Here is a 26,615-nt window from a genome sequence, read left to right as displayed (position 1 = left end):
TTGATTCTTTACCATTTCCTATCTTCTTCCGTCGGCAGACTCCAAAAGTCCCCAGCGTTTCGATGTGGACGAGGTCTGGTAGGAAGGGAGGGAGGGAGGGAGAGAGAGAGTGAGGAGGGGAGGAATAGCAGTCGTCCAGATGAGGGGGGGGGAAGATCCGGACTCTCTCCTGTGGTGGTTGAGGATGAGGATGAGAGGGAGGATGGGAAGGAGGATAATGATGAGGATGAGGTTGAGGATGAGGTTGAGGTTGGTTGAGGATGTGGCTGTGGTTAAAGTCAAAATCGGAAGCCAAGGGAGGTAAGAAAAGAAAGGAGGCGGCGCACTGGATTCGAATGGAGTTGCAAGAATGTACTGTAATAACTCTGTTGAGCCCATCTTTCTCCAGACAGGGGGAGGCCTGTGCTTGACATGGGGAGTCGAGCACGAGTAAGTTGGTCCGTAAGGACGTCGTCCACTGATCCGAGGTCCATCAACGGAGTATGCTGTCATGCATCTGGCGGCGACGTCAACATCAAACCCCTTTTCCGGGGCTGTCAACCAAAATAGTTGGACGTGAAACCGAGGAGCCAAGGAAAGTCTGATATATATAGCCGTGGGCAAAAAAAGGAAAAAAAAAACATGATCCTTGAGGCTCAAGGCGAGACCCCAATATATTTATCTCTTGGCGCAGGCCCACAACAACAACAGAAGAAACAACAACAACAACAACAACAACAACAACAGCAACAACAACAACAATAACAACAACAATAATAGCACCAACAACAACAGCGACAATAACAGCAACAACTCCTCCATAGCCCCGATCTCTCACATCAGCCAACCAACCAAATGGCACAAATGGCCGCACAAAACAACCCCACTCGCCCACCCAACGAGCGAGCGAAGCACCGCCTAATTCCGAATCATGCTAACTATCAAACAAGCAGCAAAGGAAGAACAATAGACAGTACCAGCCAGCCTGTGATCGCCCTCCCGTCGGCCACTGCAGGGCCGAGGAGCGCTCGTCACGGGAGGATCTACTCAGCGAAAGACCCGACGACACTGCCGTGCCGGGTCTGGTGGTCGGCACAACAAGCATGAACCTATCTGCGCCGGCAACAGAGACAGACCACACACAGACCGGAAAACGCAGAACGGGAACATTGCTGGACGGAGAGGAAAGGCAGAGACGCAGAGACGCAGAGACGCAGAGACGCAGAGAAGCATCGGTCGCGAGAGACACAGATGCGGCACGGTGGCCATACGCGTTGCACAAGCGTTGCACAAGTATATATTTATCTATCTGTTTACTACCTAGATATAGATATACAAATATATACAAATATATACATATTTACAGCATAGAGGTTCCTCGCAACCTACCCCTCTGGAAGTGGTTATACTAATCGAAGCGCGCACGCAGTTGATTGAGCCTCACTCACTCAGCCCTTGCGTCTATGTATGTCCTGGCCTCCGTTCCGAACAACGGTCACAGAGCGTGGTGCTGGGGGCTCAGAAGGGTGCCGACGGCGAGTCGTGGGCCCGCGGGGGAATACCCGCACCAGCAGCACTTGAGACACCAGCTATCTATAGAGCTGGGGCAAGGGTCTGCTGCTGCAGTTGTGGCACTGTCGGGGTGCATACCGACAGGTAAGCTGGCTCCCGACTCTCTACAAGTACGGTACGTGGATTGTTGCCTTGTGGCAGAACGACGCATATAGCACACTCCTGAGCTGAGCCAGATCTGGGGTCGACGACAAATCAAGCGGTCCCAGGGCCGTGAGAGATACCATCTTGCGTTCGTCTGAAGCTGGACAAGAAATACGGGACCAAGCCTGTCATCAGGAGGTCTGAAAGGCGTTCTCATGCTTTGACTCTTTGCCTATTACTTCCTTAGTTACAAGTTACAGCTCAGGAAATAATACGTATGTTTTTCTTTCTTTCTTTCTTTCTCTCTCTCTCTCTTCTTTTACGAACCTCACCTACGGAAGGGAACCCCTCTCCAGCTATTCCCAACGCAAGCCACTCGACAAGTGATCGTTCATACCGCTGGGCATCTACTACCAGAACCTCCTCATCCCAACCATCCATCCAATCCATCCTTTTTCGTACGGGCAAGCCAGCCGCCAACATACGTTCCATACGTCAACGTAACCGAAGCCATCAAGCCATAAAAGCGAAGCGAAGAAGCAGACTCTTCGTCTCGGTAGGTACCTACTTACCCACCCCTCTCTTCGAATCCGACTTCCAAGGTAAAGTGATGATGAACACGGACGGGGAACGACCTCGTGATTCCCAGGCACTTGTTTACACCTCTGCTTTGCCAACCATGTTCGGGGGATCTACATAGGTATATACCTTATATATTGCACAAAGCCACATCCTCGCTCCTCCCAAGCTCCCAAAGGAAGCGAGCAAGCCAACCCCAATCCCGCATGGGAACACGGACTCCACGTCTCTTCCTAGGTAGGTACCCGGTACTTAACGCCATTGCCATGCCATGCCAGTGCTTCCCCCCTCCCTCCTAAAAACCCCCCCCTTTTTGTCCTCTATTTTCATCTCCTATTTCTCAGAGACGGAAAGAAAAGAAAGCAAGAAAAATAAAAGAAAAAATGAAAAAAAAAAAAAAAAAAAATATAGACTTATTTTTTAATTTTTTTTTTTTTTTTTTCCGGAAATAAAAAGACGACCCAAACTCCACCTCCAATCCATCAATCCATCCACCCATCCATCCCACGACCGCCCCACCACCCCCGTCCGCACACGCACACGAGAGAACCCGAGACCCATCGATCGGCGGCGGCGTCCTCCTCGCTAAGCTACGGTAAGCTTCAGATCTGCCCTTCGCTTCGCTTCACTTTCACTTCACTTCACTTTCACGTCGCGCGCCGTTTCGCTGCTTCGGGCCGCGCTGGGCCGACCCTTGCGGCCTACCTAGGTATACCTATACCTATGGACGGACAGTACAGTACAGTACAGTACAGTACGGGCGGCTGGCTGGCTACAGTACGAGACGAGACGGCGCTCGGACGGGGGACCAGGACGGAGACGGGGACGGTACAGTCGCGTTCGTGCTGGAAGGACACGGGACACGGGACACGGGACACGGGCATTTCTGATTCTGATTCTGATTCTGATCTCCCTGGTCCCAGCAAAGGTGGAGCGGAATGCGGGGGGTGCGGGTCGCGCTCTTGGCTGGCTGGGGCTGGGGCTGGAGCTGGGGCTGGGGTTGGGGCTCTGTGGCGCCATTTACTACTAGGTACTACCGGTACTACCGGTACTACTACTACTTATCGATTCGATTCCATTCCTTTCCATCGCGACTGTAAGTAGGTATAAATGTCGGTCGGATCACGTGTCTTTGCTTTCCTTTATCGGCTAAGCTCCTCCCCAACCCCCTTTATTTATTCTCGCGACGTGTAAGCGAGGTAGGGAAAGGATGGAGTATTATCAGTCTTTCTGAGGAGAAAAAAAAAAGGGGGAAAGAAAAATGACACGCTGAAGAAAAACCCCTGAGAGTGTCGCCGCTGCGGATGAGACGGTACCATGCACGCACGCATTACTTTATTACTTACTTCGTACAAGTATTAGTAAAACCCTCAAAACAGGTATGTGAGAGCGTCGATCCGTGAGTTGATTATATCCGCCACCTCTCCTCCTCTTCCACCTCCTCCTCCTACTGTACTATACCGATATATACCCTTCCGCGCCCTCTCAGATCAGATGAGGAAACAGCTTGAAGTACCCCGGCTGCAGCTTCTGCCATACGCCCTCCGGGTCGTACTTCCTGCTCGCCGCCCTCAGCTTCCGCACGCTCTCGGGCCCGTAGCTCGGGAACACGGGCTGCTCCCGCGCGGCGTAGTTCTGGTACGGTAGAGGAACGGGTGCCCGAGGCCCTGGTCGTGTGCCGTCTGGTTCGCGCGGCGGATCGCGGCGCGCGCGGCCTCCGTGATGCGGCGGTCGTCCGCGCTGGAGGACCAGGAGAAGGCGAGGTGGAGCACTTTTCAGGATGCGAGAATGAGCTTTGTGAGCTGCTTTTGTTTGGGGACCGCGGGGAAAGAAGGAAAGAAAGAAGGAAAGAAAGAAGGAAAGAAAGAAAGAAAGATAGGAGAATGATAAGGGTTGGAAAGGGGGGCGGGGTTATGGTTACCGACGAGTGGTCCGTCAGCCGTGGTGATGCCCACTGCGTTTCCGCCGTTCTGGCTGAAGTGCGAGATCAGATTGGTGGGGTAGGCTTGGAAATTGATGGAGGGGATGATGTTGGCTGCGTCTCTCACTCTGTTGGCCTCCTCCATCCAGATGGAGACGATCTGTGATAGGAGAACCGGGCTGTTCTTCGTCGTCAGCGTCCAAAATGTCTGGCTGTTGGAATATCAGCCCTGTAGTTCCATGTGCTGGGTTTTCGCTACACAAACCGAAAGCCCTTGGGGTTGAAGCTTTGGAATTCAGCAGTTAACCCCGTGAGGTTGGTAATGCGAAGCGTGTCTGATATAGCTCCTCGAGTGCTAGTGAAGTTTCGTAATATGAACGGGTTCTCTACCGGCTTCCCGTACTGAAGGTCTGTGACGATGAGGTAGGTATCTATCGATCGTTCATAGGCGTATGCTAGAATGGCTTGTGCGTACTCATCCCCGGGAGAATTGATGTTCAGCCAACACAAAGCGTTGATCAGAGAGGCCGACGTATCATTGCTGTAGATGTACGTCTCTGACCCGGCCCAGAGGTCTCCCTGGGGGAAGGTCACAAGGTCGAAACGAGTGACGATGCCGAAGTTGTTGCCTCCGCCCCGGAGAGCATAATACAGATCCGGATGGGTGGAGCGGCTGACGTTCTTGATCGAGCCGTCGGCAAACACCACCTAGAGCTGATCAGTACAGAGTATGAAGGAGCGGGAGCCGCATCCGTGTTACCTCATAGGTATTGACGTTGTCACACGCCCACCCGTACCGTCCGGAGAAGAATGACATCCCTCCACCGGTGGTGAATCCTCCCACTCCAATATCAGACACTCGACCTCCGATGACGGAAAGTCCTTTCGGCTGCAGCGCGTTGTAAACATCAATCCACAAGTTCCCGGGACCCACAGCCACCTCTTTTTGGTCGGCAGACAGCATGATCTGGTTCAGATTGACCAAGTCGATGGTGAGTCCCCCGTTGATGTTTGAAGCCCCAGCGAAAGCAGCATGCCCCCCGCTCTTGATGGCAAAATCACATTTCGTGCTTCGAACCGTCAATACCGCCAACGAGACGCCAAGAGGGCTCTGGGGAGAGAATCGACAGATCGGCAAAGCTGAAGCTTGCTGGAGGGACCAGTACTTGGACTCTTCAACATATACCGTATCATTCGGATACGAGACCTGCCCCGGTTGGACATAGGCAAGGAAGGAGCACTATCTGGTCTTTAGATCATAGACTGATCAAAAAAGGAGGGAATGTTTGTTACAGCTAGTGTACAGCCAGATGGCAGTGCTGAGTTGTAGAATATAGGTCTAGTATACTTCGAAGCATCTTGAGTTGATTTCAGGTAGTCTTCGATCCGAGAACTAACGACATCAATCGTCAGGGTTCTCTTCTTTGCGTCGCCTAGTGCTTGTAGGCTAAACGCATAGAGTAAAAGGCAAAGATAGTAGAGGCTCCACATGGTGATGTGGAGTTGAAACTTGAAAGGATTCAAGGAGGAAATAGCGCGACCCTGGGAAGTGAAGGGGGAAGTATCAGCGAGCTCACAGCTGTGTAACTCGACCAGACCAGAGATTGACGAGCTTGGCAATGTTGTACGACCTCCGGGTTCTAAAATTACTGGAGGCGATGCCTGTCTCGCCGTGACATCCTGCAGGCTGCATGCACATCGGAAGTCAGTACACTACGTACGCAAATTCAGCTGCGATCCGTTTGCTCTCCTTACGGACTTGTTTCTATATTTCGGTACCGTGTTGAATGACCAGCTTCCTACGGACTATATCCGGGCATACCTCGACCAGGAGGATATCCAGATCCTCTTCGCTCACCTCTTCAACATCCACAACTCCCCGTTTCAACCTTTTCGACATCGTTTCCTCCTCACCCATACTCAGTCTCACTCTTCTCGCAAACCTCACAAACATGCCCCAGATTCAGCGCGGAAGCGATGAAAGTGTCGATATCGTAAACCAACCACCCACTTCGACACACAAGACAAGTCCGCGAGAGGATGTTCCCTTTCTTCCAACACCATCGGAAGAGATGAGCCCGGCACCCAGTGTGCTGAAAAAAAAAACACACATTCTCTATCTTCCCCTGCCTCGCACTTCCCTTCCCTTCCCTCAGCTTGCTTACTTGCTTGCCATAGCCCTCAGCTTCATCACAAAGACCTCGATATTGTCAACGGCTTGCTTCTTTTCTTTCTATCCTTTCTTTCCCTCCCCTTCTTTCTATCTCAACATCGAACACGATCAATCACTCACTGTATCTCCACACCTACCTACTTACCTCCCTCCCTCCCTACCTACCTACCTACCTACCTACCATCCATTCATCCCGCCTCCCATTCTCATACACACATTATCCACTCAAAATATACATATAAAAAAAAATATAAATAAAAGCGAATCATCTATATACAACGCAACCTCATCTCAAACGCTCGCATGCCATTAGCTTAGACTAGAAATCCAGCTCTCGGCTACCTACCTACGTATCAGAAGCCGCTCTCTCCCCATCCTAATCAGTACCGTATCGATCGATTCATGCGTTCCCGGGCTAGCAATCTTGTAGATTATGAAAAGCTTCTCGCGGTGGATGGCTAGCTAGTGGGTTCCGGTCCAGAGGTATTAGAGGGGGGTTTCAAGACCGTTCGCTCTAGGGTACAGACAGCATCATGGAACGTTTTACTGGCCTGGTTGATCATGGTGGATTTTGGGCGATGGTGCTCGGCGTCCGTATGTTTCCGTTGTACCGGTATGGCCGAGCGAACCTTTTTGGAAGTGGTACAGAGATATCGGAGTCGAGGAGGGAGCGAAAGAAAGAAAAGTTTCCATGGCATTGTAGCAAAAGCAAGGCCTTGGCTATTTGCGGTGCGCTGCTATGATGACGGGATGGACCGGCGGATGCACTGGATGTTCACACAGTCAAGCTCAAAGATGTAAAAGAACAGTGAGGAAGAGGATGCAGCGCATCATAGAAAATATGAGAGTATGCTCAGAGCTTATCTTGAGTCATGATAACATGAAGAGCGGTGTTGCCTCTCGAGAATGTCGACTATGTTACACTTTGCTTCGCCTCCCGAATGCACAACCCCAACCTCCCTCAGCTACCAGCAAGTGTCTAGTACTGGCTAGCAGCCTGTTGGCACGCCTTCTGCAAATCACAAGTTCATTAGCATTCATCTTTCATTTCATCGCCATTCACTGTACGCTCAACCCGTTCAACCCTCTCCCTATCTCCTTCCATCCGGAATCGCAGGAAGTCCTTACCAGCTGCTCCAAGTACCACCCGCAGATCTGCATGTTCCCCTTATTCTCATTCATGCAAGTTGTGAACTGCTTGACATCCCCTTCGCATGCCTTGGGGCCCCAGCTGCTGCTCTGCTCGCTCGCCTGGGTGTTGTTGGCCACAGCACCCTGCTGGGCCTGCTCGGCAGCTGGCGCAGAGCTGCCGCCAAACATCCAGTTGCTGATGGCATGGCCGGCAGCAACACCACTGTTGCACAATAGATATCAGTATCATATTTCTTATTCCAATGTCTTGAACGAAAACTGGTGTGTATGCGTTTCCGTGTTTCCTCATTTCTCGTACTGAACTGAGGAGGAAAGGGAGGTGGACGTACGCAGCTGTCTGAGCAATGCCGCTGATCATGCCGCCGGCGCCAGAGCCCTGCTGAGGAGCTACAGGCGGTTGTGCTTGTTGGGGGGCGGGTGGTGCGGCGGAGGTAGTAGCTGGCCGGGTTTGCTGGGGAGCGACTTGTCGTTGAGGAACAGTTGGGCGTGCAGGGGCGCGGCCACCACCGGATCTGGATTGACGAGGCATCGTGGATGTAGGTTGGATAGTGTGGTGTTGGAAATTTAGGTATGTCGCAGTTGTTTCGAGGTTGAGGTTGGTATGAAGAAAGTCTTGATGACCAACGTGGAAGGGCCTCGGCTTTCTTCTGTACAGTACTTAATTTACACTTTTAGCGTGGTAATGACCAGCGCTGTGATTGGCGCAGAGGCGGCGAATTCAAATTACCCGGAGGCATTGGGTGGCGCAGAGGCAAGTAAACACAGGAATGAAATCCGAGCTAATCAAACGCTCTAAGTATCAATGATTGTGAGTTCATTTTTGATTCTAAAAAGTCACAATCACTTCGGTCAACGAAAGGAAGAAAAACAAAGTACCATTCATATCTCGCGACGCGGTCTCTGTACTCGGACGCGCTTTCTACTTTTCATCCGGATATCATAAACGCCATGCAAATAAATGCCCATAGACAGTTGGGTGCCTGAGAATTTCCTGAACGCCAATTCCATGTTCGTTGCCCCGCGGTCCAGAATAACGCCATGCTCTGGAAATGTCGTCCTAATCCATGGCTTCCTAACGGAAGTTTAAGCCTCGCGCTTCGCAGCTTTTGCAGCCAACTGTTTCTGCTTCATCTTGATCTTCTTCGCCTTCTTCGCCGCCTTCTTATCAATCTTCTCCCTGTTCGCCTCCCCTTCCGCATTTAATTTCGCCTTCTCCTTTTTCGTCATCTTCGGCCTCTTCTTCGACACTTTCTCAGCTGGCTCGGAGGACTCTGGAGAGGATTCGGAGTCGGAAGAGGAATCTTCATCGGCCGGTGCCTCCAATTCGCCCGCCTTCCGCTTCTTCTCGGCGTCTTTCGATGGCTCGTTGAACTTGATGTGTGCTATCGCCCTTTCCTTTGCTATTTTTTCCGCTCTCACCAGGTCGTATTTGTCGTTGCCAGCCTAGAAAGATCAGTAATTTGAAAGGGTGCGGATCCATCCGTCTATTCTGCAACGGAGACGACTCACCAAGCCAGCCTTGATGAACCGGGCCGCAGCTGCTCTGTCAACCGCCATCGTCCTCTCTAGGGGATTCTCAATATTTTTGATCTTGTCGAAGTACTGCTTGACCCGGGTGAGTTCCTTGAAGACCGGGTGGTCGCGAGCCTTGACGCCATGGAGTCGCAGATATGCTAGAGTAGATATTAGAAATGCGCACTTGTCCTGAGGGGAGCAACTTACAGAATAGCATCGACTCAATGGCATAGGTGACCAAGATATAAAGCTTGGCCTTGTCTAGCAAGGGCAGCTTGGAGGCAGTCTCGGACAGCGCGACCTTGATCAGAGGCTCCAGGGACTCCTCAAGATCATCTATCTCGTCGTCCAGTGTCTCAAGCAGAGACATGACCTTGGTAGAGTCCATTTTGAGGTGGTTGTAGATGTATGCCGGGCTCTTTTTGAGCAAGTCGACGATCCAAGAATACCTGCAGAAAGCAAAGCGGTTCGAAAACACTCCCACGCGGCCGCCGCTTAAACTACGGTCTCTGGATTTTGTACAGGGATGGGGAGAAGCGCGGGCACGGATCGATGATCTTTATATTTTCGAGGTACAGAGGCACCTCAAACTCGCACCTCTCTTATGTTGACGTCGCAGATCAGACTCGACTCGAGCATCGCCACTGGACTACTCCCCTCCAATCGCTTTCTATAAATCCCATCACTCGAGTCGCCCTTGTACACAATTGCGCCTCTGGACTCGAATTCAAACCCGAATACGAATCGAACCAGTCGCCCCTGGTTTTCTTGTATATCTTTAGCCCTCTTACCTCCTCCTGTCCAGCTGTATGTACCTGTATGTTTACATAGTCGCCACTCCGCGATTCCTGGTCTATTTCCTCCCTACCAGCGCATTCGGCCTGGTTCCACGTCTGCCATGAGTCGAGTCCAATAGCCATCGAGAAATTTTCATCCTGTCTCTTCCAGTCTGCGGTCGTCCGCTGTTGCGGGTGTTTCGAAGGATACCTCGTAACAACGCATGGCTCTACGATAGCACCGGCGCGGGCCGGGTGGCCAGGCGCTGTCTCTCTTTTACGCATCATGAGAGTTACTGGTGGCCGAGGAGGAAGACGAAGGGAGAGGCGAAGTGTACGACTAGGGTGGCTAAGATGGGTGACATGGGGATAGAGCAAGACATTAGAGCTGCAGGGAGGAGGATGTACAGTACGAAGAAGGACACAGAGATGGGAGGGAAAGATACAATCAGCTCAAAAAAAAAGAGAGGCAGAGACGGGGGATTGGAAGACTCCCCAGAATCTAGAAACACACAGCCCAAGTTCGTGGAAGAACCACATTTGCAAACCGGAAGAGGAGTGGAGGATGGCGATGCAGGACAGGCGGAGTCACAACATGTGGAATCCCCCATTGAATCTGCAGTCAGCAAATCGGGTCCTCCAAGCAAGGCCTGGGAGTCGACAAGTACGGGGACTGACGAGGAACGACATCCGCAAGAAGGGCATGGGATTCACCAATATCCGGATGGTACTCTTGCGGAAGGCAAAATCGAGGCTTTCCATCCGGACTTGTACGAATTTATGGCCCCTTGGTCACCCTGGGGAAGGGCAATGGACCCGGCTACAGGACATCATGTGAAAAGGGTTGCACCAGTGGAAGAAGCCAAACCAAAGCCCAACTGGCAAGACTTCGAAGATGGATCTACACATGATGACTGGCCTACGGGACATAAGGAAGAGGAAGCCGTGACTAAACAAGATCTTGAACTTGTTCGGGCAATGCGCGACCTGGAAAATCCAAAACAGACTTATAAACATTGGAAAGAATACGTCGCTTCGTTAACAGACCATGACACTCAATTGGAGCCTCTGAACCGCACAATCCACATCCTGGGACTCGGTACTGTTGGAAAATACATTGCCCATTCTATTGCTGCCTTGCCTCACGCCCCTCCGGTCACTCTTTTGATGCATCGCCCGCTGATGATGCAAAACTGGCACGACGAGGGCGCTGCCATCCATGTCATCAAGGGCGACAAGCTTGAGACGCAAACCAATTTCCACATCGAGTCATCAGCAGAGTTCAAGAGGCTCGATTCCCGTCAGCGATTCGCAGGCTTTGGTCCAAATGCCGAACACACTGCAGAGCCACCGGCTTACCCGATCGATACGGTGATTGTGACGACCCCCACCGACAGGACGGTAAAGGCTTTGCACACAATCAAGGATCGCCTTCGACACCAGTCCACCATCTTCTTCGTTAATGACGGCCTAGGGCTTGCGGAACTGGTCAACGAAAAAGTCTTCCCAGACCCGTACAAAAGACCAACATATATCCTTGGCAACATGACACACAAGCTCGAGTCAACCGAGCGTCACTTTACCATCATCGAAAAGTCTTCCGGGCGATTGCAGTGCTCCAAGCTCCCACAGGAGTTCATCACCCCGTTAGGGGCAATTTCAGGAGCCAAGCTGATAAGAAAAGACATGAGCTGGTCGGCAGGCGCCAGCCACCTCGTCGGCACTCTGGCCCGCACACCATGTCTCAGCACCCTCACTCTTGGCCACAAGAGCTTTTACGCATCCCAGCTTCAGAAACTCGTCGCGAACGCCGTCATTGGCCCCCTCTCTGTGGTATACGACACCACCAACGACTATTTGCTTTACAACTATGACGCTTCCCAGACCATGCGCTTCCTCGTCCACGAGATGTCGCACCTCATATGCTCCTTTCCAGAGCTCCGCGGTCTCTCACATCTCCAAACCGAGTTCAACACTAAGAAACTCGAAGCCATCATCGTCAGCAAGATCAAGGAGAGCGGAAAAAACCTCTCCAAGATGCTGCAGGACGTCCGGGCGGGCAACCGCACGGATATCACGTTTTACAACGGGTATCTGAAGCGCAGGGCATACGAGCTGGGAATTGACGCTCCAAGGAATGAGCTGTTGTTGCATCTGGTGAGCGGGAAGCGGGCGGCGAAAAGTCGGGAGGTGAACAACTATATCCCATTCGAGAATGACTATTAGGTGGCTGGCCTACACTCAGCAACAAGGAGGGCCGGGGGAAAGAGCGATGGCGATGTCCACTGCCGGTGTATATGTACAGTACAAGAGATCTTTCGGCGATGGGGCAACCCGTATCGATTGTTTTAGACAGCAATAATAAATCTGTTTTTCCTGCCCTCTTTTCCTCAGTTCTGAGGGCTTTCATGACTTTATGGCAAATCAAATCAAAATGTAACAAGAGCGGGTGGATATGGGTTTAAATAAATATTATGTGTGTGAATATATATGTCCAAAAGCTTCTCGATGCCTAGGTAGATGCATTCATGTACTTATTACATAAACAGAACGAACGGCTCCATCCAGCTTCAGATGAAGCCGACGGAAATATAGCATCCACAGCAAAACCCGTCAGTTAGTTAGTCAGTCAGTCAGTCAGCTAGTCAATCAAGCCTGAAAAAAGTACAAGTAACTTTGAAACCTTCGACCCCGCCCCTCCACCCTTCAAAAAACACCGCAACGAATCCGCGCGGCGGAAGTAAGCATTCGCGTACACTTCTCAAGCTCAAGGCGGCGACGACGCTTTGACCGGGGGAGGATGAAGGTCGGCCTACCCAGAGCCAGAGCCAGAGCCAGAGCCAGGGCCAGAGCGATTGATATCATCATCCTTGGGACTCTTCCCGTTGATGTACTGCCACAGGCGCGAGACGTCCTTGATCATCTTGCGTTCGGTCGTTCCGTTGAAGTTGGCGGCCTTGTCGCTGTTTTTGGAGGGGAGGTGGCGAGGGTTTCTATAAACGTGTTGGTTATATGTTCGGGGGGTTGTTCAAAGGGAGGGAGAGGGGGAGAGGGAGAGCACCCACCTCCTCGGCACCAAGGAATTCATAAACGTGTTCCCGGCCTCGTCCACCACGCCGTTGACCATGGTGAACATCTTGTCGAGGTAGTGCATGTTGAGCAGATGGCCCGGCCCCTCGCGCACGAAGACGGTCCCGAAGAAGGCGTTCCCGTCGGTGAACGGCTGCGCCTTGGGGCTCGTGAACTCCAGCACGCCGATGTTGGCGACGAAGTCCCGGGAGTTGGCGTAGTGCTCCATGTGCCGGATAACGCGCTCGCCGCGGCCGCCCTTGCTCTCGTCGACGAGCGGGGAGGCGGGCTTGCTGACGAGCGGGTTGTTGAAGCGGCGCGCGGCGTTGCCAAAGGTGTAGATCTCGAGCTTGGCCATGACCTCGTGCGAGAGGTCGGCGAGCAGCCAGTCGAGGATGGAGGAGCCTTCGATGCCGCCTTGGGAGTGGAGGATGAGGACGACCTTCTTGGTCGCTGGCGCAGCCACAGCGGCCCGGATCTGGGCACGACCTTGCCGGATGTCTCGCGTCTTGTAGTCGAGGTCTCTCTGAATGAGGCACTCGATGAGGTCGAAGATGAAGCCGTTGCTAGAGACGTTCAGCTGTGGTCTGTGGGGCAGTACCATGGTACTTCATTCGTGACTCTAAACGTACGTGGTGTTGCGGATGCCGACAATCTCACGCTGGAAGGTTCGCGCGAGGAGATCCAGGTTCGATTGAAGCCAGTTTTTCCTAGTTTCGTCAAATTGGCTGGCTTCGCTATGCAGAGTTGGAGAAAAGGGACAAACGCTGATCGGCATACCCAGTTGCAACTCCATTAATGAAGAACCACAGCTCCTTTTCGTCGTTGACGGGTTCGAGTCCATCGGGCAATCCGACCTGACACTCGGTCGTTCGCCAGCCGTTGAGAAGCCTCATCCCAACCCACGTGCTGCCCCAGAACGCGGCGACTAAAATGATGGGAACGACGCCGGGTACCAGCCAGAAGATAATAAACAACGCGGGCATAGACAGCAGCAGGAGGATCTGGGTCGCGAGGAGAACGGCATGAATGGTCAGATCCTTGATGTTGGCCCAGGACAGGTACAGCTCATCCAATTCCCCCGAGATCAGAGGTCCCATTGGCAGGATGATCTGGATCAGAAGTGAGCGGAAGTACACGATAAAGCCCAGATCAGCCAGCACGAGGCGAAAAGGATTCCGGTCGACATCCGAGGGAACGCTGACGAACGGATTATTCCCGAAAGGCTGGTTCTCGTTGACATATCCGCTGCCGGCCATGATCGCCTCGCTCGGAAACCCGTTGCTCACCATTGACAAGCATAGAAGAGTTGAAGTTTGGAAAGACGCGGCGGGAGCGGGGAATTCGGGAAGTCGAAGAAACGTGTAAACACGTGGGCTCCGGAGTATTTATTTATATTTGTTCATCAATAGCCGAGCTCGGAATGCAGAATGCTGCGGGCTCGTGCAAGGAATGCTTGGATTGCTGATATATCCTTAAGGCTCTCCTTCAACTCTGCAGATGATTGACATGTGAAGATGCAATGATCATGCACGTAGGTACCGGTAGGTGGGTAGGTGGGTAGGTAGGTAGGTAGGTAGGTAGGTAGGTAAGTAGGTAGTTGCATCTACCGGGAATAGCTACATTGCCATATTGTTGTACAGAATTGTTATAACCCATGGTTGGTTTCTGTTGGAATGGCGCTTTGGCTGACGTGAGCTGATGGATGACCTGCAAGCGAATGAATGACAGTAAACAAAAGCCGAGTATCATACCATAGCATATCATAACATAGCATATCACTATATAGCATATCATAACATAGCACGTTATAACATAGCATATCCTAACATAGCAAGCATATCATAACATAGCATAGCATAATATAGCATAGCATAATATAGCATATCATAACATAGCATATCGTAACATAGCATACCACAACATATTCCGGTCAAGAATACACCTATCAATATCATACTGCCTCCAGTTCACATGCAAGCTGTCGGAGCATTGACCGACCAGTTGTGACTCGAGGACCACGCCTCATTCCCAGCACTGCCAAAACGCTCCTCCCATCAGCCCGCCTGTGTACCGGGGCCTTCATCGAAGAGCTGGAACATTTGTCTCAGTGGCCATTGCCGTAGCCGTTGTTGGAATCCGAGACGAGGAGGATGGGGAAGTGATCGGGACGTAGTGTTGTGACCGAGGACCGATCTATATGCCGGAACAACGAAGGAGATGAGTGAGATGTTGGGCGTCTTTGATAGTCTGATTGATAGCTGATTGACGCTTCGAAGCTTGAACGAGCAGCAGCAGCAGCAGTAGTGGTAGTAGTAGTAGAAGAAGAAGATGAAGAAGAAAAAGAAGAAAAGAAGAAGCAAATAGGACTGATGAGTAACCTGCATCAAACTAATTACACCCGTCCAAGCGAGATATTTCTCCATTTGTAAACATACTGTAGTAGGAAGGCTGGGCCAGAGTCCCCAACATAGAAAGTAAGGTATGGAATCTGGGTGAGTTCGTCACATTGCTACTATTCTCGACTAATTGAATACCCATATTTCATTTTTGCGCTAATATAAAATTGACGAGCCACCCACCCCTTTCAAATTATATTACGAAGCCAAAGCATACTCCAAGCACCAAGATACTAAATTACAAGAGGAGAGAAGAAGTCCATTGTGGGGGTTTCCTTGGCATTTCTATCAGCCGAATTGTTCATTCCATCCCTTCTCAAAGGCCGGTAGTTAATCCAGGATCTCCAGTAATATCCCAGCTTTGCCAATCAGTGGGGGTTTCCAGGATCTCCAACAATATTCCAACTCTTCCAATCAATAGTCGCGCTCGAATATTTAAATAGCTCTCTCTTTGTTTCAAAGCATTTAGCCCATAAATCGAACTCATCATTATTATTTACCATATCAGTTGGAATAAGCATTTGCATACTCCAACCTTCATATAGGGTATATGAGAAGCGTAGCGCCTTCTTGGGGTCCTTAACCCTCGATTCGAGGTATTCCAAGATCTCATCTTCACGTCCGACCCATAAGTGCGTGTTTTTAATCTCACCATCCTCAGTCGTATGTTCATAATATTCTGGGATATATATTTTATTCGCTTTTGCAATCTTTTTCTTATTCGCTTTGATAGCACAATACCAAGATCCTGGTCTACCATTCCAGAGACCAGCCTCGTTTGCTATTTTTGAGGTATTAGCTTCGCGTAATAGGATAACGATTTGTAAATGTAAGAATCAACTTACACAAATAAAGGCCATTTCCAAGTTGTTGATATCGACCATTTAAATCGAATGCTCTATCTCTAAATGGCCTATTTCTAAAATTAATCATATCGGCCTCCAGCTTCATTTGGCGTAGTTAGTATAAGCTTATGCCATGCAACAGTCGGTAACCGACGATTAGATCAAGTGATTGAAACTTACTTTACTAACTGTTCGATAGCCGATGATTTGTCTTCCTCCGAAAAGTCCTTGAGCTCTATTAAGAAAAGAGTCCCAGCTTAAGCCCGAGGCAAAGCTCTGGGCAAAGCTCAAGGCCAGCAAGAATGCGCAAATGGACTTCGATTGTAGTTGCATCGTATTAATAAATATCCGAAGTAGTTTTGAAGCTTGGAAAGGACTTTCGACCAAGCTAACGTAGTTGCAGGAAGAGATATATATCTTCAATTTTTTTTACTTTTTTCACATATCCCATATCATATTCATTTGACTAACATTAGCAAGCGTATTAATAGTTTCTACCACGGACCGTCCTTCGACCGTCTCTTTCAACGATGGTCCTTGACTTTTAAGGACGGGTCAATAGACTACTCGTCGTCAAGACCTGAAAAAAGATTGTATTCAATAAATGACGATTCAAGTGATTTGGATCGTAGCTGAAATAGGACCGATTTAATTAGTAGGATTATCGTTCCTTAGAGCCCGTCTTTTGTAAAGAGATTATCATTGAAATACGACTATTTTAATCGATCGGATCGTCGTTTATACAAGTCGGGTCTTTTTACGAAAAGACCGGGGATCATCCGGGGACCATCCGGTGAGCATTCCGGGACCATCCCGGGACCATCCCAAACCCTTGCTCGAAAGCTGATATTAGTAAGCAAATATCTTATCTCGGTCCCTTGCATCTTATGCTCCTACAGTATGGAGTAACAGTCAGTGCGCTGACTTTGACCTGCGAGCTCTCGGTAACGGTCAAGACAAGCAAGTTTCCAGGTCAAGCAAGTGTCTCATTTCACTTATTTCCAATTGAAAGAAGTTATATTTTACAATATTAATTGCATTTAACAACAGATATATAGATATAAAAAAAATCGATAATTAAATAAAGCTCGATTGCTCTACTTCGTGCATTTATTTTTCAATATTATTACCGTACTCGTTGCGTTATTGATTTATTCGGGTTGCAAACCGCATCAATTCTAGCTGATATTTTGATCTTCCGAAGCTAATAATCGATAACTTATTTCAAGTTTTCATTTTCATAAAACAAGTCTTTTACGCAATAGATATTATAATAATGAATATATATATCTAATATTTGATAATATACTAGGAGATCGTAGCGCTAATACGTAAGCTTTTATTATTATAGCTTGTTGCGTTGTAAAGTTATTTACGATCCAAACCGTGATTTTTGATTATTTTTTATGATCTTTAACTCGATTTTGCATATTATTTAAGATGGGACACTTCTTGCTTGACCTGGGACAGTTGCTTGTTCTGACTGTTACCGAGAGCTCGCAGGTCAAAGTCAGCGCACTGACTGTTTATCATCGGTTACCTTGAATTTAATTGGTAAAAAAATCCCGATCTGGCTGCGCCAGGTCGGCACCACCAAGGCGGGACAGTAACGGTATACCACTTATTAAACAACAACTATTAATAAACAAAATGAAATAAAAAAAATTCGTATGCTTAAAAAATATTGCTTTACAAACCTGAATTAAAAAATACAAAAATGCGTTCAATTTCAGTGATTCAATACATCAAAATGTAATGAAAATATAGCTAATAATTGTCCTAAATAATTCAATTTTACTTATCTCCTTCGATTATCTTAACAACTATAACCTGAACTAAAAAAAACGATTTAAAGATCGAAAAGAAATTATTTAATCTGTCATTCTATTAAATATATTAATTATTCAATAAAAGTTGGTAGTAATGCACGCATTCTTTTAATAGGTAGGTTTGAATAAAAGTCCGATTTTCGTATTCTTCGCTTATTTTAGTATTTATACGGCAATTCTGATCATATACGCATTAGTAAGGCCGAAAAGTATATATCAAAAGTACCTTACTATTTTTACTACTTAAACTTCATACAATAAATGAATAACAACTTATGATTAAAATTTGATGAATCGATTAATAGTAAACTCAGTACGGTGCATCCTTTGATACAAATACAAAAACAATTACGATATAATAGTCGATTGATTTTTATTTATTATAAAAGGGCAAGTTTTACCGTCCCGCCTTGGTGGTGCCGACTTGCTATAGCAAGTGGGTCAATTCTTTCGGATTAAATTTAAGGCAACCGACGATTGTACGGAAGCGTACATGCGGATAATGAGTCAAATTTCGCTGAATCGATCGACTTTAATATTTGATCGACGAAAGCGTTGATATTCGTTAGCTGGAAGCGATACCAAGGTCAGCGCACTGTTTTTGGTTCTCATATTGAAGACCATCTTAAATACAACTTCGAATTCACACTTAGAGCCTGTATGGCTCGCAGATGCAAGCCAAGTTGCACCACCAAAATATTCTTGCATCTCCAAGTTGCACGTCAAGATGCAAGAACTGAGCAATCTGTATGGCTCGTGCACGTATATCTTATAAAGTATACATCTGACCTGGCAACTTGCAGTTGCACCATACAAATCGAAGTTACAGCAAAAAGCTCCAACTCCTAAGTTGCAAGCTCAAGTTGCAAGCTCAAGTTGCAAGCTATTCACCCTTTCTCTCCCCCCCCTCTTCCTCACCCTTCCTCCCCACTTTCCTTTCCGCTTATTTTATTAGTCACTTTTTCATCCTTTTACAACACTACCTTTTTGCAACAGCTTTTGTTAAAAAAAGATTTTAAAAAGGCGCGATTTGCGCAATCGCAATATCGGTGTTATTATTGCTGCAATAAGAGCGTGCGCCGCTACTTAATATTATAAAAACAATTTCGCAAAAACACTTTAGCATATGTTAAAGATAATAGGTCTTCAATAAGTAAAAGAGCTCTTTTATAAACAACTTAAGAGTCTTTTGAAACGATTTTCGATATATTGAAGACTTGTTAATACGCAAAGCCAAATTGCGAAATACTCGATACATGCGGATTTCAAAAAGGAACTCGCAAGAAGAGCCTTTATAATAAAAAACATCGAGTTCAAAGGAATCGATGTAATAAAATAGCGTTATTGATCTTAAGTTTATTACGACAGAAAATAATTAGTGATTATATTAGATCGTTTTTTTTTATCTTTGAAAAAAATAATCTTAAGTTGCAGATTGCTATTCAACTTGCTAGTTGCGAGCCATACAGGCCTTAAAACGTGCAACTGCGAGCCATACCCACCCTTTAGCCAACTTCCTATTTATGATAATGCAATATCCTTTCCTGATTCAATAAGCGAGAAATACTTAATAGGGTACGATCTGCTGAGGTGAGTGGTCCGGACAAGAAGTTCACCAACTTTTCTTGTACAGCCGCGCCAAGTACTCTTTAATCGGAGATCAGTAGCATAGTATCTGAACTATCAGAGGCAGAATGTCTTTTTCACTCAATCAATCACGCTGTCAGTCAGGCTTCCAAAACACTCGTTTGGCTTAGCAGACTCTGGTGCCTATAACGATAACCGAAATCGGAGGAATCAATACATATCATACCTCCGCACCGGAAGACGTAACCACTCGCTGCCATAGCCTTTATAACAGAGAAGCCCTGTTGCATTGCGCGCTCAACAATCCCACAGTCGGTATAAACACACGTCGAAGAATGCGCCAAACAAAGCAGGCCAGATATCTTTTTCCATCCATAACCAGCGCTATCATACGGAGCCCCAGTCCAAAGTATTGTACAATGCCGCAGCCTGCAAGCGCGGTAGATGCCCCAATCACTCGAAGTGTCATCGTTCGTTGGGCGCTCGCTCGAAACACCGCCCCTCTGGTAATGCGAACTTCCACCACCTCGTACACCTGCTCCAAACTATGCTCCTCCTACTAGGATATTGTTGACTGGGATGTGAACTGGGATTGGTGTGTTAGATAGTTGATCCAGCCTCACGTAGTAGGAGAGGACTGACTGAGCTTGACCAAGTAACCCACGGCGCCCATGACGAGAAACCCAACACCGACAGCTTGCGAGATCTTGATGAATTCTCTACGATCAGCTGTTGGATAGTTAGCAGGTGCTTGATTGCAGTAGTCCGTTCAATATGTTGCTCTGCGCTGGCTGCCTCTGTCTCTGCTGTTGTCTCGAGGTATCTGTTCTCGGGTCCACGACTTGAATTCCCTCGAAAACCAATGATACCAGCGCAGAGTATAGATTCTAGGAGTTTTTAGAGAATATTGAGGAGGGCTCCATACGCTTCGTGCATTTGTTAATGAATTGCGTTCCGTCCTTGACGAAGTCCCGAGGGATTTCCATGAACTCTTGGATTTGGTCGGACATGGTTGCGGGATTTGGATTAGATTTTTCGATCGGGTGTAGCAGAAGATGATTGTGAGGTAGATTCGCTGGCAGGGTGTAGAGAGCGACGAGGTGTAGTTTTCGTGAAAGCCGTGATGGTGTGGTCTGCACTCCAGGTATCTCGTAAGGTTGCGCTGGCCTCTCGGATAATCAAGGGGCCGGATCTGGGTTCAATCGCCGACGCCCGCTAACACAAACCTAATATCACGTGATGTTTAAAAAAGCTAAGCTCTCTGAGGCTGGCTCGGGCTTTCTCGCAATTCCAACTCCGACTCCTGGCGCATGGATCCCTCCAGCAACATCGTCAACATCCAAGCTGCCAAACCGACGACGGCGACGGATTCTCCCATCCTGCGACTCACCTCACCTATGCAGCTATCGATACCCAACGCTCGACTCTAATTTACGAGGCTCAGCTCAGCGACTAGGTGTTTGTTGGACAAGGCTCGGGTCATCAGGCTGGAGATAGAAGGGGTAGCTGGACTGGACAGCTGGGCAGGGTCTTCTTTACAAACAACCTTCATTGTTTCAGTCGGATCAGACCAGACCAGATTCCAGATCAGATCAGATCAGCTCAGCTCAGCTCATTTGTTGCTTTCACTTTGAAGAAGCTGGATCTTGCTCTCTTCAGACGCTCACTCAGACTATCTTCAAAGGTTGTCTGAACCGAACGAACTTATTCAAGATTGCAAGCACAGAGCTTCATCTTCCCTCTCAATTTGTCTGCATCGGCCAATGAAGGCTATCAGACTTGACAATAGTTCTATTTGGTTTTAGGAGTGTACGTATCTGTATCTATTCCATGTATTTCGGACCAAGTCGACGTTTTTGCGCGCGTGTTGGAGGGTTGGGAGTGCTAATTCAGATGTCTTCATGCGCTGATCTTCATGTCATTATCCTACAGAAATCCTTCACTGTGGAATAGAATCAGGGTGTCATTAAAACCAATACAGATCAATCTTCAAACACAGATAGACTTTAGGTCTTAACTGCAGGCGCGATGGCTGACGACGAGTTCGACATCGATATCTATGGCGACACCAACACCGAGCAGGAGGCGGAAGGTGAACTTAAGAAGGATGATGAAGGCGACGTGAAGATTGAAGGTCTTTCGCCAGTCGATGGTGATGCGACTGAGGCAAACACTTCGAAGCACGGAGAGGCACAGAACGACCAGGCAGAGAACGACCATGGCGATGTAAAGCTGAGCAATGGTCAAGACAGCCAAATTCCCGAGCAGCAGAAAATCAAAAGCACCGACGATTCTGGAGGAGATTCGCTGAACATCCCGAAGAAGGCCCCGCAGCAACAGGGTGTCAAAAGGAAGGAGGGTTCCGATGAGCGTCCAATCGATCCTGGAGCTACGACAGCCTTACTGATCTCTGATTTGAACTGGTGGAATACAGATGACGATGTCCGAGGATGGGTCAATCAGGCGCAGGTTGAGGATGAGATGAAAGATATTACTTTCTCGGAGCACAAAGTGAATGGCAAAAGCAAAGGGTATAATGAAGAGAATCTGTCAAAAAAGAATAAAAGAAAAATAGACGCTGACACAAAAATTATAGACAAGCATATGTTGAATTCTCCTCCCAGCAGGCGGCTACGGCTGCGAAGCACAAGATTGATGCATTCGGCGAGGGCCAGCAATACGTCAAGAAGCATACCGTCATCTACTCCAACCCTAACGTCAACCCATTCCGAACGCTTCCAAAGGATGCTCCTGCACGAGCTGGCAAGGATGGACCAAGCAACCGGGCAACTTCTGGTAACGGCCAAAATAATAACTTTGGCGGAGGTTTCCGAGGACGAAGTGCTGGTTACAATGCCCGAGGCAACATGAACCACACCATGAACAACAACAATAACAACAACAACAACAACAACAACATGAACAACTTCAACCGGAACTTTTCTCCCTCCGGCATGGCTGGCTACCCTATCCAAAATCAATACCCTAATAATCCTCCTATGAATATGCAATTCTGGAACCGTGGCGGCATGATGGGCGGTATGCGAGGCGGCGGACCTAATATGAGAGGAGGCAGAGGCGGCATGAATAACATGATGGGTGGTATGCCTATGGGAGGGATGCAGGCGGTTGGTGGTATGCCTATGATGAACGTGGTCCCGAACGTGGGCCCCATGCCTGGTATGCCAGGTAAGTTCTCCCCATGCCGTTCACATCTCGGCGTTGTAATATGTTACTGATTTGATATAGGCGGCTTCCCGGGTATGCAACAACAATTCGGTCCGTCTTTCTTTCCCCATAATTCAGTAGGGGGAGACTGGCAAAACCCTCACGGCGCCAAGCGACCACGACCGGAGTGAGCTGGCCAGTTCGTATCTGAGTTCATTCTGCACCCAACGGTCGATGCCAATTTCTGCTCGGGCCAAATTTAATCCCATTTGAGAGGGCAGGGTCTGGCGTCCGATGAATTTACGGTTGGAATCTCTTCCCTGGCTTCGGGACGGCGAACTCTGCTTCTTGCTTGTTCTTTCAAGATTGTACGTTTAGATGGCATTTTATATGCGTAGAAGCATCCATGCACTTGTTTCTTAATGCCAGCCGCTGTCTTCATTGCTCTTTCTACTTTTGTACAATCTCGGCGTCATGGTATTGGTCAAAGGTAGTGTCGGTCAGTCACGCCTGCCGTGTGTTGGTCGCAGAGCGAGGTATTTTTCTTTCTGTCGTCTGTCTACTTGTTCAGGTATCGCATTGCAACATCTCATCCATATCATTGCTGCAACGGGCTTTCGCATCGCTACTCTTAACGTATAACTCATTTTGGATTCTTATCAAGACACACGTCTATATCTACAACCGGCGGTAGACACCATGGCTTCTCGTCCAGGCACTATTGACTTTCTCAAGAAGCAACCCGAATTAGTAGACTGGGGAAATTACCCTCGGCCGGAGGGGAGAAGGGGACGTCGAGACATCGCCATCGAGAACTGGGATGGAGTCTGTAGTGACGGTCCCTACAATGGCCCAGGCCGTACATCGACGGGGGCCACAGACTGTGCCATGTGGAGGCAGCAATGCCCAGGGTGGCCCAACCCCACTGACTTGAGGGTGCGACCTCGAGAAGTGGAATTGAAAGACAAAGAAGACAAATACGTGGTGTTCTACGGTGGTGCACAAATAGCAATGGTCGCTGTGGCCGGTCTTCTGGTGATCTTCTGTGCCCTACTGACTGGCCTGACACTCGCAATCTGCGGACTCGACATGAACTATTTGCAGCTTAGAAGTGTGACGGGAAGTCCGAGAGACAGGTAATGTTTCAAATCTAATGTCATGACTTAACTCTCTACTAATGCCTCGCTTCAGACGCCGGGCTCAGAAAGTGCTTTACATGAAAAAACACTCGACGTGGATGCTCTGTAAGTCTAAATAATTCAACCTGAAGCCTCCCACATGCTGATAATTGCAGGTTCATTGGTTCTTGTTTCAGTCGCATGCAGTCAGACTTTCCCATTCGTCATCCAGAGCATTTACCATGGATCACAGGCGTGGGTTCCCATCCTGATCTCGACCTTGACAATGGCCATATTCGTGGAGATCCTTCCTCAATACATCATTCCCAAGCAAGCAGTGGCCTGGGGTTATCATTGCTGGCTCATAATTTGGGGCTGCATGTGGGCTACGTGTGTTGTTACCTGGCCACTCGCCTGGTTGTTAGACAGCATATACACCAAGAGGGACAAGTTCGGCGTGTTCAAGAACAAAGAACTTGGTGCAGTCATCAAGTACCACGAGGCCTCTGCGAAGAATGGCGGAAAACTCGGAAAAGATGCAACCCGCATCATGCTCGGAGCATTGAAACTTGACTCCCAAAGACTCGATGGTGATGTCCTTCGAACATCGGACTCCAGTCTCGACGAGAGCTCGCAGGACCTTGAAAAGGCAACATCGCCTGTCTCTCGGGGTGTCATCGTCAAGTGGAGTGCGGTCAAGACTGTCAACATCAAGGATATTGTGGACGAAGCGTTCATTACGAAGGTCAAGTCTTGGTCCTATAGCCGTATACCCGTGGTTGGCTGCCCACCGTTGGTCACGGACGAGAACGGCATTATGAGAGATCCCTGGGAAGATAACCAGATCTTTGGCTTTCTTCATGTCAAGGTATGCGAGCGCTGGTGTGAAGCCGTGAAGCTATTGACCCAGATTGCTAATCGTATCGCAGTACCTCATCGGCTTGGACACTCAAAACAAGGCAAAATCCGAGACAAAACTCACTGTGAGGGATCTGCCCCTATATCCAGTACCAATCGTGAGAGACGACATGTCAGTCTACGAGCTTCTCAACCTCTTCCAAATGGGAATGTCAAGGTAAGAAAGGAATTTTCAAATTTTCAATCATAAATTCTGACAAAACATTCCTAGAATGGCAGTAGTTGTCCACGAATCGCTCAATGAGGGTGTTTCCGATACAGCCGTAGACGCTAAAAGAACCCACGACAAGATCTTATGGACAGCTACCGCAAAAACCAACACCCATCTCATGTCCAATGTGAAAGGGGGTAAAGGAAAAGATTACTGGACCATGGATTACCTCAAAGCTGCACAAGCTGCTGCTGCTGACCCAGCGAAACCGAGACAAAATGTTATCGGAATTCGATGCCCAAGACCTATTGGCATTGTCACATTTGAAGACATTATTGACACGATTCTTCAGAAGACTAGCCGAGACGAGAGTGACTTCTTCGTCCGCGATACTTCATTCCCGCCCACTAAAAGTAGGAAAGCTGGAGATCCTCGTCCCAAGGCCGGTCCGATAAGTCCAGGTCTTCCTCGGGCACCGAAACAAGCCCACGTATCATTTGACCAGTCTGTTAATCTAGGAACTCTAAGGCAAAGAAAGGTGTCTGACAGAGCCAGAGCGCGCGGTGGTTTGGATGGAGCCGACGATGGCCGCCCCGCCGGCCAAAATAGTATCAGAATTCCAAAACGACGTAAATCGACCGGAAGCTCCTACACCAACAATAGTGATGGGGGCTTCCATGGAGTGGATGAGCCCCATGCCTCTATGGATTGCAACATCCTCATGACAGCTGAAGAGATCCTCGAGATGGCAAACACCTCATCCTCAGACTGCGCCGGAAATCCTTATTCTCGTACCAATGTGGCTAGCTCACCAAAGGGCAGAAGTGAGAGCCCGATCCCAGGTGGCAGTAGCACCTTGAAGCGTTCTCTCAGAGATGTCAGCCCCGCGTCGAGGATTCGACCACTTCGTCGTGTTGGTCCATTTTCCCGAGGTGGTTCATCAAGCTTTGATAGGGAGAAGGAGACTCCAAATCAGGAGGAGCAGGCCAAGGGCGTATCAATGGAGCTGACGATGCCGGTCCTGTCAGCTTTGCCAGAGGAGCAGGAGATGAAGGAAATATCAAAACTGTCAATTCCAGTTTCCCAGTGTAAGTTTCTGGGTATCTTCATTCCGTTGGATCCTCACTAACTCGCCATCTACTAGCCCCGTTCGCACCCCCTGGACCAATTCCTAGGGCCAACTTAATGCTTGAATACAGCCGAAATTTCTCTGGACTTGACATGGAGAGTGTTGGAGACACTCTGGACTCTATGATTGAGCCCAACAGTGGGACTCGCATCAAGAGTGGGGAGACAACATCTTTGATGTCTTGGTCATCAGATGATGATGCCCATCTATTCCGTGTTTACGACGCGTACCCAGTCCCAGCTGGCGAGAGACACGAGGTTTCATTCTTCAACAACAGTCTCAGTGGCACATCTGAAGGCAGGGAAAAGACCAAGCCGTACGATGGCTTCCCACCTGAGCTGCTTGATATCACCAATAAGAACAACCGGGTTCCAGATTTTGTATCGAAGACTCTACCACGAAGCATGGCAAACCAGCTGGCTCGGGGGCTTTGCGAGGAAAGAGAGACCCCGCGCGCTAGAGAAGGCAGTTTCCACGATGATAGAGCAATGTTGCCGAGTCAGAGAATGAATCTGACCGGCTCGCTGGGGCCCGGCGGCAATAGGAGCTTGAGCTTGTGGTTCTGACTGGGCGTCTCTGACATGAATTACCGGGCCGTTTTGCACGTTTTTGCGGCGTCTTTTGTGCCGAGCGCTACCTCCCTTGCTTTTC

General features: G+C 48.8%; 8 protein-coding genes across 8 annotated transcripts; 3 read left to right on the top strand and 5 right to left on the bottom strand.

The window, feature by feature from the left end:
* Window positions 1–3,785: 3,785 nt before the first annotated feature.
* On the bottom strand, window positions 3,786–5,626 carry L3040_005997 (uncharacterized protein; the record flags this gene model as incomplete). The annotated part of the gene is made up of 5 exons (XM_066156069.1): window positions 3,786–3,985; window positions 4,136–4,347; window positions 4,401–4,843; window positions 4,896–5,375; window positions 5,429–5,626. The coding sequence occupies 5 exons, from the start codon at window positions 5,624–5,626 to the stop codon at window positions 3,786–3,788; spliced, it is 1,533 nt and encodes a 510-aa protein (XP_066011255.1).
* Window positions 5,627–7,287: 1,661 nt separating this feature from the next.
* Window positions 7,288–7,989, bottom strand: L3040_005996 (uncharacterized protein; the record flags this gene model as incomplete). The annotated part of the gene is made up of 3 exons (XM_007294111.1): window positions 7,288–7,320; window positions 7,437–7,662; window positions 7,790–7,989. 3 exons carry the CDS (start codon window positions 7,987–7,989, stop codon window positions 7,288–7,290), a joined length of 459 nt encoding a protein of 152 aa, XP_007294173.1.
* Window positions 7,990–8,543: 554 nt separating this feature from the next.
* Window positions 8,544–9,363, bottom strand: L3040_005995 (uncharacterized protein; the record flags this gene model as incomplete). Its single annotated transcript, XM_007294112.2, has 3 exons — window positions 8,544–8,903; window positions 8,970–9,133; window positions 9,183–9,363. The coding sequence occupies 3 exons, from the start codon at window positions 9,361–9,363 to the stop codon at window positions 8,544–8,546; spliced, it is 705 nt and encodes a 234-aa protein (XP_007294174.2).
* Window positions 9,364–10,180: 817 nt separating this feature from the next.
* Window positions 10,181–11,977, top strand: L3040_005994 (uncharacterized protein; the record flags this gene model as incomplete). Its single annotated transcript, XM_007294113.2, has 1 exon — window positions 10,181–11,977. The coding sequence occupies one exon, from the start codon at window positions 10,181–10,183 to the stop codon at window positions 11,975–11,977; it is 1,797 nt and encodes a 598-aa protein (XP_007294175.2).
* Window positions 11,978–12,563: 586 nt separating this feature from the next.
* On the bottom strand, window positions 12,564–14,079 carry L3040_005993 (uncharacterized protein; the record flags this gene model as incomplete). The annotated part of the gene is made up of 4 exons (XM_007294114.2): window positions 12,564–12,744; window positions 12,817–13,386; window positions 13,453–13,530; window positions 13,601–14,079. 4 exons carry the CDS (start codon window positions 14,077–14,079, stop codon window positions 12,564–12,566), a joined length of 1,308 nt encoding a protein of 435 aa, XP_007294176.2.
* A 5,946-nt stretch (window positions 14,080–20,025) lies between these two features.
* L3040_005992 (uncharacterized protein) lies at window positions 20,026–20,490 on the bottom strand (the record flags this gene model as incomplete). The annotated part of the gene is made up of 3 exons (XM_007294116.2): window positions 20,026–20,066; window positions 20,123–20,209; window positions 20,406–20,490. The coding sequence occupies 3 exons, from the start codon at window positions 20,488–20,490 to the stop codon at window positions 20,026–20,028; spliced, it is 213 nt and encodes a 70-aa protein (XP_007294178.1).
* A 1,018-nt stretch (window positions 20,491–21,508) lies between these two features.
* On the top strand, window positions 21,509–22,839 carry L3040_005991 (uncharacterized protein; the record flags this gene model as incomplete). The annotated part of the gene is made up of 3 exons (XM_007294117.2): window positions 21,509–22,011; window positions 22,077–22,669; window positions 22,730–22,839. 3 exons carry the CDS (start codon window positions 21,509–21,511, stop codon window positions 22,837–22,839), a joined length of 1,206 nt encoding a protein of 401 aa, XP_007294179.1.
* A 508-nt stretch (window positions 22,840–23,347) lies between these two features.
* L3040_005990 (uncharacterized protein) lies at window positions 23,348–26,530 on the top strand (the record flags this gene model as incomplete). Its single annotated transcript, XM_007294118.2, has 6 exons — window positions 23,348–23,784; window positions 23,840–23,892; window positions 23,943–24,634; window positions 24,696–24,841; window positions 24,896–25,923; window positions 25,980–26,530. 6 exons carry the CDS (start codon window positions 23,348–23,350, stop codon window positions 26,528–26,530), a joined length of 2,907 nt encoding a protein of 968 aa, XP_007294180.2.
* Window positions 26,531–26,615: the final 85 nt, after the last annotated feature.

Source organism: Drepanopeziza brunnea (genome assembly GCF_022702325.1).
Source record: "Drepanopeziza brunnea f. sp. 'multigermtubi' strain 214-2 chromosome Unknown ctg10, whole genome shotgun sequence".
Classification (NCBI taxonomy): domain Eukaryota; kingdom Fungi; phylum Ascomycota; class Leotiomycetes; order Helotiales; family Drepanopezizaceae; genus Drepanopeziza; species Drepanopeziza brunnea.
This window is presented reverse-complemented; position numbering and strand designations above follow the sequence as displayed.